The sequence below is a fragment of the Pseudochaenichthys georgianus genome, chromosome 24 (genome assembly GCF_902827115.2).
Source record: "Pseudochaenichthys georgianus chromosome 24, fPseGeo1.2, whole genome shotgun sequence".
Lineage (NCBI taxonomy): Eukaryota > Metazoa > Chordata > Actinopteri > Perciformes > Channichthyidae > Pseudochaenichthys > Pseudochaenichthys georgianus.
Window position 1 is genome coordinate 17,918,934 of NC_047526.1, and position 17,257 is coordinate 17,936,190.

Below are 17,257 nucleotides of genomic sequence, written 5' to 3' on the forward strand. Positions count from 1 at the left end.
GTGGGTTTTTCTCAGATTCTTGGTGTGTTAATGTCCTTAATGTCTTCATTTGATGGGGTATTTTTGATCCAATCAAATGGTTACATTTGTTAACTCTCTATATAATAAAAACGGCATCTACTCAAAAATGGCTAAAACAAATTACTAGACATAATTAAGAATGGGAATGACCATCACATACCTTCATTGTAATGTTATAAGCCTTTATGCAATTGTACAGCTTTTTTTTTTAAAATAATCTTTATTTCTATATGTATGTCTCGAAGAACTTGTGCTTATATCTCAAAATGCTGTATCTCAAAATAAACTTCTCAGCTTCCTGATAATGTCCACCACATCTATGCCAAAATGGTGCGGGAATGGTAAAAGAGGTCAAACACTACTTCGCATTCTACAGTTTGTATCCCTAGCAACATTCATTCCTGACATCACCAGTACCAAACTGCTTGACTTGTGAAATTCAGTGATGGTGTAAGAGCTAGAGATGCAGTGCTTGTCCGCATTTTGTTTATCAGTGAGGCAGTAAAGGCCCCTCTGTGTCAAACCCAAAGTAAGCGCACCTAATATACACAAACACTACTTGACTCATGTCTGAAACCTAATGAATTCTATGAAGAGCTACTTAACCGTGTGACACCCAAATCCTGCTGAAAGCAATACTAATGACATTCTTAGAAACAGCATTAAGACCATGTGAAAACACACACTGTTAAAGAGAGGCAGAAAAAAGTCTGGACAAGATTAAGTTATTACATTGGAATACATTTTATGCCATCATCGGAGGACAGATGGATGATAGAAGAATGGACACGGAAAGTAGGAACTGGTGTGTGTGTGTGTGTGTGTGTGTGTGTGTGTGTGTGTGTGTGTTTGGTATTGTGTGTGTTGGAGGCCGGCAAAACATAAAATGTAATCTCTGGAATGCATTGTGCATCTCTCCCTCTAACTATGCCAGTGTGTTGAGAGATAGAGATAGATGGATGTGGATAGATGGATGTGCGTGTGTGTGTGTGTGTGTGTGTGTGTGTGTGTGTGTGTGTGTGTGTGTATGTGTGTGTGTGTGTGTGTTTGTGTGTGTGTATATGCGCGTGTGTGTGTGTGTGTGTGTGTGTGTGTGTGTGTGTGTGTGTGTGTGTGTGTGTGTGTGTGTGTGTGTGTGTGTGTGTGTGTGTGTGTGTGTGTGTGTGTGTGTGTGTGTATGCGTGTGTGTGTGTATGTGCGTGTGCACTCCAGGACAATAGCAGTTAGTCGCAGTATCAGCGTTTTCTGTTTGGGAGACAAAGCAGCTACTGTTCAAACGACCGTGGACACTGTTGGGCGTTGGCACGCTGCAGATTAGGAAGAAAAAAAATTCTCGGGTAAAGTTGCCAGTTGAAATCCCTAAAACCCCAACAAAGTTATAGACAAATTGCTCTATTCTTTCCCAGGGCCATTGAATTAGACCCTTAACTTCTACAAGCTCCTTGAATGTGGCTATTCCTGGCATCTCCCCTTGTGGGAATGTGAGGAGGGGGTATTGCTAGAAACAAATAGAATACTGCTTTGGAAACAGACGTTTTTAACCACAACTATGGTAATAACGAGAAAAACTCAAGATATAAAGTTGGTTCAATTCCATAGCTAAAACATTTTTGGTTTCTCCGTTTTTAGTTTTGTTTCTCAAGCTATTGTTTGAATCACTTGCTAATAAATTGTTACACCAGAGCCTGTGACATTAGCACGTGATCGCTCCGTATGTGTATGTCCGAGAGTGTGTGTAGAGGAGTCTGGGGCACGTGCTTGTTAGGGAGCAGCAGACGCAGAAAACTAATCCGGTGAGACCCCCATAATCTGCCAGGTTTGTGTGTGTGTGTGTGTGTGTGTGTGTGTGTGTGTGTGTGTGTGTGTGTGTGTGTGTGTGTGTGTGTGTGTGTGTGTGTGTGTGTGTGTGTGTGTGTGTTCTGCTCACCAGACAAGCCCCCGTAGCGTGCTCTGCATTTATCCCCTAAACCACGCCCTAAACTATGTGGTGCTTTTGCCGTGGCTGCACTTTGAGGCAGAAAGTTAAAGAGCCCCACGCTCAAAATCACACACACTCACAAACACAACACACACACACAACATATCTGATCCTATTAGCGATCACATCATTGACACGCTGCCACTCACGTGTGGCCGACATGACTAGCAAGAGAACGCACACGGAGAATGTGCCAATCATTTCTGAGACAACAACAACTTGTTGATGTTTCCATTATCATGTTAATCAATGTCTAATCAGTCAGACTTACACTCTGAGGCTACATCACATGCAGAAATAACAGGGTCTTCCTTTTTGCACACAAGCAGTTTTTGGCATCACTTAGGCCAAATGGTTGTAAAACCAGTGTTGATAACAACTAGCTAAACGACTTCCCAGATCTAACGGATGTAGTCCACAGTAGACTTCTTTAGTAAGTTCATTACACTTTTAGATGTTTTTTTATTTCTGTATTGTCTGATCTAGCTTTTCCACATTTTTCTAAACAGTTACTGTACGTCAAGAATAAAATGGTCTAAAATGATGAGGAATGTAATATTTAAATTATAAAATGTAAGATTTTCTAAATTAAAAAATAAGGATATTAATAGGGAATATTTTATCTTTCTTTTCCAGGAAAAGTGGAGAATAACATACACATTCTGCAATGGTGCACACGTCAACCATGACACATTGGTTTGATCCCATGTGATCAGAACAGAACAAGGCAAGTTTATTTATATAGCACCTTTCAACACAAGGCAATTCAAAGTGCTTTACAAAAAACGAAAGACATTAAGAAAATGGCATTTAAAATCAGTCATTAAAAAGCAAAGATAATAAAATAAACATTAAAATAAAAAATACATGGATAAAAGTTACAGTGCAGTTTAAGATATGAATAGTTCAATTAAAAGCAGCGACAAAAAGAAAAGTCTTCAGCCTGGATTTAAAAGTAGTCAGAGTTGCAGCGGACCTGCAGGTTTCTGGGAGTTTGTTCCAGATATTTGGAGCATAATAACTGAACGCTGCTTTACCATGTTTAGTTCTGACTCTGGGGACAGGAAGCTGACCAGTCCCTGAAGACCTGAGAGATCTGGATGGTTCATAAATTAGCAGAAGATCAGAAATGAATTTTGGGCCTAAACCATTCAAAGCTTTATAAACCAGCAGCAGTATTTTGAAATCTATTCTTTGACACACAGGAAGCCAGTGTAAAGACAGGAGTGATGTGATCCACTTTCTTAGTGTTAGTGAGGACTCGAGCAGCAGCGTTCTGAATTAGCTGAAGCTTTCCAATTGATTTTTTAGTGAGACCTGCAAAGACACCATTGCAGTAGTCCAGTCTACTGAAGATAAAAGCATGGACACGTTTTTCCAAATCCTGCTGTGACATTAGTCTTTTAATCCTAGATATGTTCTTTAGGTGATAGTAGGCTGATTTAGTAACTGTTTTAATGTGACTGTTGAAACTCAGGTCAGAGTCCATGACTACACCTAGATTTCTGGCTTTATCTGTTGTTTTGAACATTGCAGACTGAAGCTCAGCGCTAACTTTTATACGTTCTGCCTTGGCTCCAAAAACCATTACCTCAGTTTTATCTGTGTTTAATTGGAGAAAGTTCTGACACATTCAGTCATTGATTTGTTCAATGCACTTACTCAGTGTTTGAATTGGAGCATAGTCTCCTGGTGAAATTGTTACGTACATTTGTGTGTCATCTGCATAGCAATGGTAACTTATTTTGTTGTTCTTCATTATCTGCGCTAGTGGTAGCATGTAGATGCATGAACTAACATCCAATAATGATCTAAAAATATAAATGTGGAAAGGCTGCTTTAACATTCATATATAAATATTTTTTTTTTTAAATATTTTTTTTGTTATATTTTTCATTAGTTTTACCAAAATAACTTGATTTAATTAAAAAAAAAAATCTTTCAAATCTGCCTCTGCGAGTTACTGTGAAGACAGGAGCTGATTGGTGGTCCTGCTGTAAATTCACAGTGGGCCAGCTATAGTAACTGAATGAGAGAGTAATGTCAAATGACAGTACAATTGACCAATCATATTTTCCCTCTAAATGGGTGGGTTTTATTATCACAGACTTTATGACAAGTTTCGCCCGCTGTGAAGCTTTTCTTGTTTCCATAGCAACAACAACTTCCTGTCAACAGCGTAAACTCGCCTTCAAAATAAAAGCATGCCAAATTACACTTAAGACATACAACTGCAACGAAAGTAACAAACACAATGCAATATCCTTTTCAATTTCAAAGAACACAAATTGGGCTATTTACAGGTGTTGTTTTGTGTGGTAGAGGGTCGCTTTCATTGATGCGTTTTGCACCCCGGGCGGGCCGTTGTTTTGATATTCCGCTGAAGTATACGCAGTGACGCAATAACTTTTTTTTTTTTTTTTTTTTTGAGGGAAGAGGGGGGGTCAGAGGGCCTAGGTATAAAAGTCACGGCTCGCCACTGTCATTGACCATAACTAATATTGTAGTACATTTCTTGTGAGTGACATGCTGGCTCTGCATGCACAGCAAACCACCAATCACAATACTTTTTGATCAGTTTATGAAAGAGGAAAAAGTAGGCCTCACTAGTCATTAGGGTTGGGTACCGAGAACCGGTTCGGAACCGGTTCCAACATTTTGATTCCAACGGCATCATTTAGAAATGTGAATTTCGGTTCCGCTTTTCGATTCCTGAGGAAATGTTTCTCGCCGCTCTCCGTAGCCTACTGCATGACTGCAGCGGGGCGGGAAATGTAGCGTTGTATCTACATTTCCTACAGTGTAACCTGAGACCAGGGCCGGCCTGTCGCACTGGCATTATAAATCTTCGCCTAGGGCGCCAGATCTGTGGAGGCGTTGCGCTGACAGCTCTTGGAGAAAAAATAAATGTTTTGACCGTTGGTGCTCATCCTAATTTTCGGTCTTGATGTAACAACATTCATAATTAAGTAAATGTAACACCCTTTTCATCCCGGTTACACTTTTCATTTGCCCTGTACGATGGGCGCTGCAAGTGATGAAAATGAGGGATGTTGGCTTATCTGGCAACCGCAGCTCACAGCCAAAGTGCGCGTGAGCGAGGGAGAAGGGGAGGGTGCACTGGAACCGGCGCTGTTGTTATTAGCATCTGGTGCTAGCTGCTCTAACCGAAGAAGATGTTTCTACAATGATGTGGAGGGAGAGTCCTCTCCAGTCAGACTGAGAGGCTAATAACTTCAGCTCAGTGAGGTAAAGGACTCTGAGTGTTTAGATAGTTCACTTTAGTCTAAGTTATCTCAGTGGGTCTCAAACGTTTTGATCACAATTTATGTAAACACATATTTCCAAGGCACTCCTTTATAATTATTGGGATAAAACAGGTTTGAAATCATTCCAATGTATACTATAGGACAGTAAACCAGACATATCGTTTTAAACTGGAGAGATAAAAAAATATGCATAAATAAAATAGTAAAATAAGATATGAATGAACAACAAAAATAAAATGCGTTACATGTAGGCTATTTGTTATTTAATTATTAAAATGTAAACCGATCTTTTTCATATGGGTGTTTAGAGTTGTACCCCCTAGATCTAGTCTCTAGTAATTCTGCGTGTGCACCAGATTGAAGCATTTTACTTCAAAATGTTCAAACATTTCTTCCCGGTATGCCTGAGAAGGCAGATATGCTTGTTTTTCTCAACAAGAACTGTTTTTAAAAGTTGGACTGTTGCACTGTTGTAGCTTCAGTGGTTCTCAGGTTAAAGTTACATAGCAGTGAATATAAACAGACTGATTAATGTGAATATTACTTTAAACTAACCTGTGTAAAAGTTTCTCGAATAAATGTAATTTTTTTGGTGGAAGAAGCATGTATCATTTTTTTACCCTGCCCCTCAAAGAATCGGAATCGAGAACCGTTAAGAACCGGAATCGAAAAGTAGAATCGGAATCGGAATCGGAATCGTGGAAATTCAAACGATACCCAACCCTACTAGTCATCGACCAAAGGCTGAGAGATGAGCAGAAAGAAAACTGGAGTAGAAAGATGTGGTGTGTAAATAATTTGGCTACAGAACTTAAAATACATGACACTTTTCTCTGTGCGCGGCAAAACAAGCTCGCCAAAATGGCTTCACCAGTCTGGCATTATTTTAAGGTGTCCGAAAAAGACAGTGCAATAGCGGTATTTCTCCGGAAGTTTTTCCTTGTACGATGTGAGGGTCTAAGGACAGAGGGTGTCATATTGTCATACTGATATTCTGTACACACTGTGAAGACCACTGAGACAAATGTAACATTTGTGATATTGGGCTATATAAATAAACATTGATTGATTGAGTGTGTGAAGCAGAAATCCTGCAGCTCCGCCCGCTGTGACGGACCGGTGAGCGGAGCGAAACACACAAGAGTTAGATCTAACACACTTAGCTATTTTATCTACCTCTGGAAGAAGCTAAACTAGTTATAAATATGTTTATTCTTCACTGTCGGGTCACTCATTACTGGATCAGTGAGCTGCAGGAGATACTGACAGGCTGTCAGGAGAGAGGGGGGGAGAGAGGAGAGCGGGGGAGAGAGAGAGCATTTCCGCTCATTTCTCCCGTGTTCTTATCCAAAGTTAATGTAAACTTGGATAATGTACTTCATTTTAATGTAATAATTATATTGGTTGTTGTTTGTGGAAGTGCCAGTGAATGAGCCCCATTAACTGAGTTTTAAACATCACTTTAAATGGAAGACCCCCATAGGCCACGCCCACTCGATCGGATCGGCGATCGGTATCGGCGATCGGTATCGGCCTCAAAATTGGCGATCGGAGCATCCCTAGTTAAAAAGGAGGTTACTTCTCTTGAGGCCATGCATGCTGAGAATCCAACTCTTCTCAATAAAACATTTTAAACCAGCTCAGAATCTGCAGATATTATCCAATAGTAAACCTTCCCCATCTTCTGTTCTGCTCCATGTTTATGCTCTACGTTGCGACTATCAACAAAGAAATGTGGAGTCTTACCTCCACCTCGCAGGTGAAGTCTGTCCCGTCCAGGAGCGTCACGCGACACACCGCCAGCTTCATCTTGTTCTTCCTCACCAGTCGAAGAGGAGACTGGAAAATAGATGTATGGGCCTCCTCTCCTCCTCCTTCTTCTCCTCCCTGTGCTTCACCTTCTCCTTCCTGCTCCTTCTTCTCCTCCTCCGCTCCCTCTCCTTCTTCTGTCACTGCGGTCTCCTCGGGACTTTTCTCAGCACTCTCTTCCAGCTTCTCCTCCTTTGCAGGCTTGAAGGAAATAGCGATTTGCAAAGTAAAAAAAGGAGATAAATTGTGTTAAAACAGATACACACATGGTTTCCCACTGAAAAACCCACTCCATCTTCTATACAAAAGCCACTTTTTGCTTCGTGGTAAAAGAAAAATCATATAAAATGTGACCGTTTGTTCAAAACTAAGTAGGAAAGAGTACTGCTCTCTCTATCACTCTCCTTTTTCTAATCTGAATCTGCAGGCGTTCCTTTTGGCCTGATTACTGAAATGTTGATGTCACTGGGTGGGCCTGGGTGGCTTAATGTGATCACTGGATGGAACAGTTTACGTGTGCACGTGTGTAAGAGGGAGAATGGCTCCGTGTGTGTGTGTGTGTGTGTGTGTGTGTGTGTGTGTGTGTGTGTGTGTGTGTGTGTGTGTGTGTGTGTGTGTGTGTGTGTGTGTGTGTGTGTGTGTCTCTCTCTCCTTGGCCGAGCAACAGTTTTAAACAGATGGACTGTGCTGCTGTGAGTTTGTCAGCGTACCTGCTATTGTGTGAGATGCTATTTGACTAACATCATATCAACACTGGCTTATTGTTAAATCTAAAAATGAGAGTGTGTGTCAGCAGCAATATGTCTGACTGACAAAGGAAGACATTTGTTTAGGCAAAGTACCATTCACCAGCGTACTGTGTGTGGCACATTAACATCTATGATTATGTGCAACCTGTCAGCAGTGCATATTCTCATATTGACATTGGAAATCAACATTAACCCCCTTAGAACTACAATAGCCGCTTACCTATTCATTTATTTTTTTGCACAAATAAAATCTAAATAGGTGTGATTTAAATTGGTGGCAAGGTGGATTTTGTTATAGTTGGACAGAGCCAGGCTAACTGTTTCCCCCCGTTTCCATTCTTTATGCTAAGCTACGATAGCCTGCTGCTGGTTTTATCTTTATATCCAGTTTACAGATATTAAAGTAGTATTAATAATCCCATTTTACATTCCAATTATTACGCATGAAGCTAAAAAAAAGTAACTTTATCAACAAGTACAGGGTATTTTTGCTGTAAATAACTGTTTTTGTTTGAAATATATTTGATGTTTTTGTTTAGTTTGTCATTTTGCTTCCACAGTTCTAACCTTATCCATGTTGTTTAATAACCAATATTTTGGGAGAATAAATTGTGAGAGATCATGCCTCAACCAAAACTTGTACCATGTGTGATCTTGCATGCAGACTAGATAGAGACCCCTTACTTATTGCTACGTATGAGCCGTACCTCGGTGTCTGCGCTGGCTGTGGAATGAGATTCTACTTCTTTTTCCTTCACTTGGTCCGACTTTACTGCCTCGTTCTCTTCCTCTGCGTGACCGTTCACTGCTGGGACAGGCCCGTCCTCTTCCTGTGCGTCCTTGCTATCGCTTTCCCCGTTGGTTGGCTCCTCCTTGCTCGGGGAGGTCTTTGAGGGTAAGGGGAGAAAAAAAGTGACATTTAAAACCCAACAAAATATAGGTGTGCCGGAATGAGTCTGTAATCCGGGAATGAGTTAGCATTGTAGAACTTCTGGGTTCTATCATCCAGATAAAATGAATGAAATAACGGTAACATAAGCTAACGAAATGTTCATGTTGTGTTTTTAGGACATAACTCATGTCAGTAAATACCACACTCGTACATTTCTGAAGCGTTTGCCTGTCTTAAAAAAGGGGTTTACCTCATTAAAAGTGACAAAAAAGCCAACTAATCATCACGCCACCACCAGTTTGCCTTCAGTCCAGTGTTGGTGACAAGAAGCTTTGTGATTGGATGTGGTTTGTTTATGGCATTACGTTTGTTATTTACTTCTGACAATTGTTTTTGTGCTTCAAAATGTCTAAAAGTGATGTGTGGAGATGATACTGCTGAACAAAAACACGAAAAGTATTTTAAAATCCAATGGAAAAAGAAAACATTGTAAAGCGATATCTTGCCATGCTATCTTCAATGAAGTACATTTTAGAAGATAAAGCCATAGTAAAGTGTAGAAGGTGTATGTAAGGGTTTTACCTGAGACTTCTGCTTCTTAAGCCATGTTGGCAGGTATCGAGCTATTCCTTTTCCCTCCTTCCCGTCTTTCTCCTTCTCTTTTTCCTTCTCCTCTCCCTCGGCGGCAGTTACTTCCGGAGCTTCTTCTGAGGCCTTCTCCGATTGGTCAGTCTGAGCGGCTGACTCTTCGGCTTTCTCCTTCACCTCTGTCTCAGAGCCCGCTTCTGTCGTCATGGTGACACGTCAACCTGCAGAGCGAGGAAGGAGAGCGATGGACAAGCATTAGATTTGAAGTATTACAGGACAAAGAATGATAAAAACTAAGACTTTTATCAGGAATAATACATAGATCTACTTTACTTGGATCTGTAATATATGCCCAAAGTGAAAATGTATTTAAAAAATACATGTTTTTCCAATATTTATTTTATACTTAGTATAATGATATCACTTTCTTTGGGCTACTGGTACAGTATATCACAGAGAGATGGAGAAAAATCAGACTGCTCCACTGAATTTGGCACAAATATAAATATTTTATGTCACCCAACTTCCATTTGAGTCTGGACTATATTTTATAAATGAGCCACATGGTCTCTTTCTTTACCGAGCTGTCAATGTTTCCCTTCAAATGGAAGGAAGACAGGATGGAAGATAAAGACAATATATAATATATATAATAGTGGTCTATACCGATAATCGGGGCCGATATTCCGCATTTGACCGATTATCGGTATCGGCCTTTTTTTCATCAAATTGCCGATAAAACTTTGGCTCTGATGCGGCCGTTTCTCTGGCTGCAGTCACTACTCTGTGTACACGAGCAATGTCCCGCCCACAGCGCTATCTGATAGGCTATTACTGAAGATTTTCCGGGCGGGAGCCAGCCAGAGAGGCGGGACCTTCTCAGATTACAGGCAGGTGCGAAAGAACGCCAGACACAGACTGAAGCAAGCAGCAGCGCTGAGCGGCAGAGCCATACATGTGTTAAACCGAAATTCAATAAACATCCCAATCCCCTATGCTGAAGTTGCAAAAACAGCACGATCTTATGATCCAATTCTATCAGTTTCCCAGTTACACAGGGACGCGGGAAGTCAGTCAGAGTTGGGGGTGTGTGCAGCGTCTCACAGCGGAGTAGGTGGGGTGGGGGGGAGGGGCTGCGAGTGGAGTCTCGCAGTTTTTCAGGTTGATATATGAAGCTCATTAGCTAGCCAACATGTATCTAGCAAATGTTTAGCAAAATATTAGAAGTGAGGCTACTAGACTAACGTTAGGTCTACTGTAATAGCCTCACTTTTAATAGTTTGCAAAACATTAGCTAGCACTAGTGTTTTGCAGTTGCAAGCAGCTTAATGGGATTTTATGCTAGATAGAAAGATATAATAAATTAAGCATTATTGTTAGTTAAGCATGTCAGCCTGCAGCCCCACTTATTGTCTCTCTAACTCATTGCAGATGACTGCACTAAAGAAAAGGGCACAGAGAGGAAACCAGTTGTAAGATGTTTAAAAGTTAATTAAACATAATATATATGCTTAAATGCATGTGTTGAGTTGTGTTGGAGTTTGTGTTATTTTACATTTTGACACCAAGATTTTCTGATTTTACTGCAAATGTATATCGGTTCCAAATATCGGTTATCGGTCTCCTTGATTACTAATAATCGGTATCGGTATCGGCCTTGAAAAAGCCATATCGGTCGATCCCTATAACACATGTATTAAATCTATGGCAGTTTTATCAGTTTTTCAATGCAGCCTTCTAGTTCACAGCTGTTTGCACCTGAGCTCATGGCAGTTTGAAACATTAGCTGTTGTTCGCTCTTTTTACACAAGAACACAACAACACAAGAGCTGAGGATGTCATGATGTCACAACGAGTTTCATCTGGGTCAGCAGCTGGTTACAAGGAGTGTCACACACACACACACACACACACACACACACACACACACACACACACACACACACACACACACACACACACACACACACACACACACACACACACACACACACACACACACACACACACACACACACAGAGTGAAAGAGGGGAAATGACTCAATTCTTTATATGCGAGTCATTGTTTTGACCCTGCAGCTGTGGTCAACACACACACACACACACACACACTCTTCAACCCAAATATCTTTGGCAGTGCTGTCCACACACACCCTCTCAATGCGTCATTTGGCGTGACACTAATTTTATGATATAACACTAGTTGACCCGTGCAATTGGGTCTTGAGGGGAAGACAAGGTCAGAATATGCAAACCTGCCCGCTAAGGGAGTCCACCTACATACATTACACACAGTCTGCTTTTAAGTGTTTTTGATTGAGTTTCCACACGAGTGCCTTCAGGTTGAGGGTTAAGCATGATTCTTTCATACTCTATTGAGTCAGTGTCATCCACTGTCCTTTCAATTCCTTCTGAATCATTGTCTCTCTGGCCCTCTCCTCTAATTCCCTTATTCATTACGTCGTCTGTATTTTACTTTCTGACCGTCTCCCACTTTCTCTTTTATGCCTTGCCACCTTCAATAGGACACACACACACACACACACACACACACACACACACACACACACACACACACACACACACACACACACACACACACACACACACACACACACACACACACACACACACACACACACACACACACACACACACACACACACACACACACCAGTGGTGGGGGGGGGGGGGTGGGGGGGGGGGGGGTGGAGGAGGGGAGTCAAAAGAGAACAGGTCTCCTTACGCATGATCGGCTAATGAGGCAGGGTGGGGAGGAAGGGATGGAGAGAGAGAGGTGTGCAAATGTCAGACAGGCAATATAAGTGTGTTCTTTTGCAGATGAGGAGAAAAAAAACAAATACCATCGTTTTTCAGGAGGGAATCTTAGTGATAAAACACAACAAACAGCAATCAGCACTAAGCCCTCTGGTTCTTAAGAATGATGTTTACCTAAAATCAGGTCACAGATGCATTTGGGGATTTCTCCAATTTAAGGATGGACACATCCGCCTCTAGGTCAGAAGATGATTGCGTTCGTTATGTTGGTGCACACTTGAATACTTTAAGATGGATTAGCATTTGCTAAAATCATTCATGATCCCCACAGGATGAATCCTATTGACTTCATTGATTATTTTACTTTCAGTCTAGTACCAGCAGCAGGCTAACGCTTTGAGAGAGAAATATCTTTACTTCGCACATCTGTTTATTTACATTTCATGGATGATTTTGAATGGCTCTGCTGAATTCTGCTGAGTCATTGACCCAAGTGTAGCGCTGTTCCCTCACTGTAAACAGCAGTTGCATCTTTTGGGAAATATTAAACTATGGTAAGTAAAAAAAAATGTAAATGCTCTTTTAATGGGTTACATTTACAGAGGGACCTTTAAAGAAAAAAGGTAAAAAATAATATATACAAACATAGATTGAAATATTACCTATTTTGTACAAAAGCCAATGTTTTGGCAGATTCATTATTATGTCAATAAACTGACATGCATTATTATATATCTTTAATTTTTTTAACGTATTTGACATCAATTAAACATTATTTACAATATTTTTGCACTATTGGAGCTTTAATTATGAAAATCAATAACATGTATACTCAATGCATTGTATAACATGTTTCAATACAGTTGGGGATAGCTGTGTACAGTGCAGGCATGATGACACTGTTACACAAGCTTTAAAAGAGCAATCATTTGGAAGTATTAAGAGTGCGCAGGCGATCTGAATACATTATTAATCAATTTGAGCATATTCTTCTCCCTATTTATGAGGATTGGGGTCACGCCCAATGCGCTCCTTCGACCCTTCAGTAGTCACCATCCATACTGCAGCTCCCCTCCTCAGGGACACCCTGTTTCTCAATGGACTAGCCAGCAGTGTATCTGTGAGTGTTTGTGCGAGTTGGCATCAGAGTGCAGCTTTCTGCAAGACGTTCGTCACGGCCTCCTCTTCAAACCGGCCCCTCTGTCTGTAAAACGGGGAGCCTTGTTTATCTCCCTCACAACTTTAGAACTCACCCTCTCCTCTCTTTCTATCTTCCACTCTCCAGCCCAGGGTGCCTCACTAAATCTCTGCACTCATCTCTCTCTCAATCCCTTCCTTCCGGGCCCCCATTCAATCGTCCACTCACATCATCTCCCCCTAAACCCCCTCCTCTGTCTCTCTTCTTCCCACAGTCCATTAAAACAATAGCAGTGACATTATTACACGCTCTCTCTTCATATATACATCGTAAAATAGTCTGCATAACATCTAATGCAAGTCCTTCATGGGGGATGGTAGTCATGACAGTGCTTTTATATTTGACAGTACTATGCAGTGGTGGAAAGTAACTAAGTACATTTACTCAAGTACTGTATTTAAGTATAATTTTCATGAACTTGTCTTGAATATTTCTATCACCTACTTCTTTATAGTTTTGCTCAACTACATCCCATAACATGATGTGATTATATGATCTATATATTATATTCACAGTAGTAGAGAAAGTATTGAAACATTACTATATTAAACAACGTTGACATGCAATTGTAAAAAATATATATATTCTACCAGAATAACACACATTTTGAATAAGGAATACCTTTATATTTGATATATTTTGCTGATAATACTCCGGTATTATACTTTTTTGGTATTACTGTTGTATTAATACTTTTGATTTAAGTAAAGGATTTGAGTACTTTTTTCACCACTGGTCATATGAATGGGTTAAACGTGATTTTAGCAGACCTGCGTCATAAACTCACTTCTGTATGAAAGAGGTTAACAGATGTTTTCTTGTATCATCAAGAAAGTATGTCTTTGTTTTAGGCGAGCCCTGCACTATTACACCGTCAATTAGCAGCAGTTGTCTAAACAGGCAGAGAGAAGCCTGCAGAGTCATTACACACACAAAGTCAGACACTCACTCTCAACACCGATCTTTCTTTATATCTGTTCCTCTCACTTAGCATATCTTAAGGTATTTACTCATCTTATCATTTGTAAACGTACATAATTGCTACATCAAAGCAGCCATCACTATATATTTTAGTTGTAGTTAGTATTCTTTAATGTTATTATTTGTTTGACTCGATTAGAATATGAGGTTTTCTTGCTGCAAATTTCACCTGCTGTAAGTACACTACAAACAGCCTTAGCACATGACCGCCACAAGACACTAAACCCATCACTTTACCACCGGTTCTGTTAGTCAGAATAAGAGGTGAATGAATGATTAAACAAACTGATGGACACCAAACTAATGTCCTTACCTATCGTTGCTTCTGTTGCGCTCTTATTCCTGTAACTCCTTTTCTTTCGTCTCTATTCTTTACACCACTTTCCCTTCCAATAGTCCTCACTTTCTTTCACTCTTCTTCTCTCTCCTTTTGCCTACATCTGCCTTACTCACTTCCCACATCTTAGAAAATGCCTGCCCTACAAATTATCATTGCCATTTTCTCTCTCCCATCCTCCCTCTCTCGTCTCTCCCTCGGAGCTCTGCTTCCCCTCGGGACGTTCGCTCACAGAAACAAGGGCAGAGAAGTAGAGGGTGGGGGGAGTGTGAAAGAGAGAAGCGGAGGCTCAGGGAGTGCTGGAGGAAGAGAGACAGCGAGAGGTGAAAGAAGGATGGATGAAGGAGAAAGGCGAAGGAGAGAAACCACACCTACTGTGCCAGAGTGCTAATGGACTATGTTTCAGAAGCATCTCTACAACACAGAGTCATTAGTATTACCCCACTGGCTTCTCATCTTTTGCAATGTCATTCTTCTGAGGATAGACATCATTAGTAAAACAAAAACAAGTATATCAATTAAACAGAGACCTCTTAAACAATCACCAGAGAAGATGCCGTGGCCAGATATTCTATTTGGTTCAAACTGCCCGTGGCTAGAGTGCTGTCTTTTATATACACTTGTACAGATTCCCCCAATGAGTCCATGTCCTCATTTCCAAATGCAGTTTGTTTTCATCCCTCAACAGGGCTTGAACTTCAGGTCTTGAGGATGGAAAAGGTACGGGACGATAACAAATACATATTAGGATGGTCACAACACAGAAGGTAGACCTAGCCCCAAATAAACACAGCTGTGTTTAAAGGTCCCCTATTACACTGTTTTCATCAATATATTACAGGTCTCAGATAAATACAAACATGTCTCTGAAGTGTTTGGCTCCAAACACCAAACAGATCATGCATTGTAGCATCCCATAAACCCCTCTGTTTCAGCCCTGTTTCAAAAGTGCTGATTCTCTGTCTGTTACTTTAGATGAAAATAAGGAGCCACTCCCCACGCCCCTCTGAGAGATGTTTGGTTAAAAAGAACACAATGGTGCTCTCGGAGGAGATTCAGGTGATAAGGGGGGGGGGGGGGGGGTTACCTTGGTTGGTTATTTGCTAATGGTTACACAAGCCCACAAATCATTATAACATCATCATGTGGCCAAAATCTGATCAGCTCATTTTCAGACAGGTTTTTCTAGAAATGGATCAGGACAAAAAGTCAGCAAATCTTTTTTCCTGAAACTTCAACGTCAATTTATTGGAGAGAAAAAAATGTGAACAGTATGCTTTTAACAGTTGATTACCCTTAATGTTAAGTATAATTCAACTGAAAAACCAATAATAAAAAATTAAAAATTGAAGAAAAAAAAAATAAGAAAAAGAAAATCGTTTTATTTCGATTACGTTGTTTTCGTAATCGTTGCACGCCATAATCGTAATTGCAATTAAAATACGATTAATTGAGCAGCCCTATGATGTAGATATTTGTAATTCAATTTTTTGGGTTCAAATTTAAAGGTTAAAAAAAGCGGAAAATATACCATACAAGCAAAGATTGATATAATTCTTATTTTTAACAATCCCAATTTTTCAGCCATCAAATTAATATATAATATTAGTTACACGATTCAACAACCTTTCTGATAACAGAGATACTGATAACAAATAATATGTGCGCTAATTAGGAATCTAATAATTTCCATGGTGTTTTATTTATGACACAAACATTTGAGTTTTGGAAAATAATTAGATTTTAGAAAAACTTTTTTTACAGCCTTTTTTTTCTTTGGAACGGATTTAATTACATTTCGAGATGATTGGGAAGGAGGTGAAGAAAAGTTTGAGCCCCACCCCTCACAACCACCATCGTGCACAGACACAAGCACTAAAGCTTGGCTACTTACAACTTTATTGCCGTCTGTCTGGCTCTTTAGGGGTTGTCGTCCTAGCAACAACAACTTCCTGAACCAGCCTGAGCCCGGGAGATAACATGTTATGGAGGAACCGTCACAGGAGTGAGTGCAAAAGTCAAAAATGTTGTTTTTGACATCTATGTTCTTTTTACCAAACGGATAAAGGGCATATGACAGCTGTCCAATAAAAAAATACAAAAACAATATCCATACCCGCCCACCCAACTCTTAGGGGCGGAACGGGGCAAGGAGGGGAGGAACTGGTTTCCATGGCAACGGCATAGACTACAACAATAAATCCCCATGGAGACAAGAGATTACCAGAGCAAAAATACAGATTAGTGGACGAGCGCGGAAGTGACAATGGGGATTATTACCGTGCCTAAACCCATTTCAAACCACATCCAATACAGTAGATATTAGAGGCAGGACATGAGGAACTGCACCCCCCTCCCCCCAAACCTCGCTGAGGGACAACACCCACTGAAGACAGGGGTGCTTCCCCATTCAATTACAAATTACATATATGTTCAAAGGATGTTTGTTTTGAACACTTAAAATGTGTAGCTATAGTTTCCACCTCGTGTCACAACAGCCCAAGAGAAGCATAAAAAACTGACAATAATATTAAAACTTTGAGGTTGTCGTTTTACTGGATAAACCACTTCTTATATTGTTGTAATAAATAGTCAAATGTGCTTGTTTTTACTCAAATATATATTATATATATATATATATATATATTAGGTTTATA

The 17,257-nt window shown here is 40.3% G+C and overlaps 1 protein-coding gene across 10 annotated transcripts in view; it reads right to left on the bottom strand.

Annotated features, from left to right (window-relative positions):
* Positions 1 to 17,257, bottom strand: part of epb41l2 (erythrocyte membrane protein band 4.1 like 2) — a 62,346-nt gene that overhangs the window by 33,420 nt on the left and 11,669 nt on the right. For 9 of the 10 annotated variants that reach the window (XM_034075769.2, XM_034075763.2, XM_034075770.2 and 6 more), the window contains exons 2-4: positions 9,301 to 9,527; positions 8,534 to 8,713; positions 7,015 to 7,278 (exon numbers count right to left, since the gene is read on the bottom strand). In XM_034075769.2, coding sequence (XP_033931660.1) covers positions 7,015 to 7,278; positions 8,534 to 8,713; positions 9,301 to 9,513 — 657 coding nt within the window. In that variant the 5' untranslated portion in view covers positions 9,514 to 9,527. Of the gene's footprint in view, positions 1 to 7,014; positions 7,279 to 8,533; positions 8,714 to 9,300; positions 9,528 to 14,576; positions 14,833 to 17,257 lie in introns of those variants that run through there. The other variant, XM_034075760.2, reaches the window with a different exon arrangement.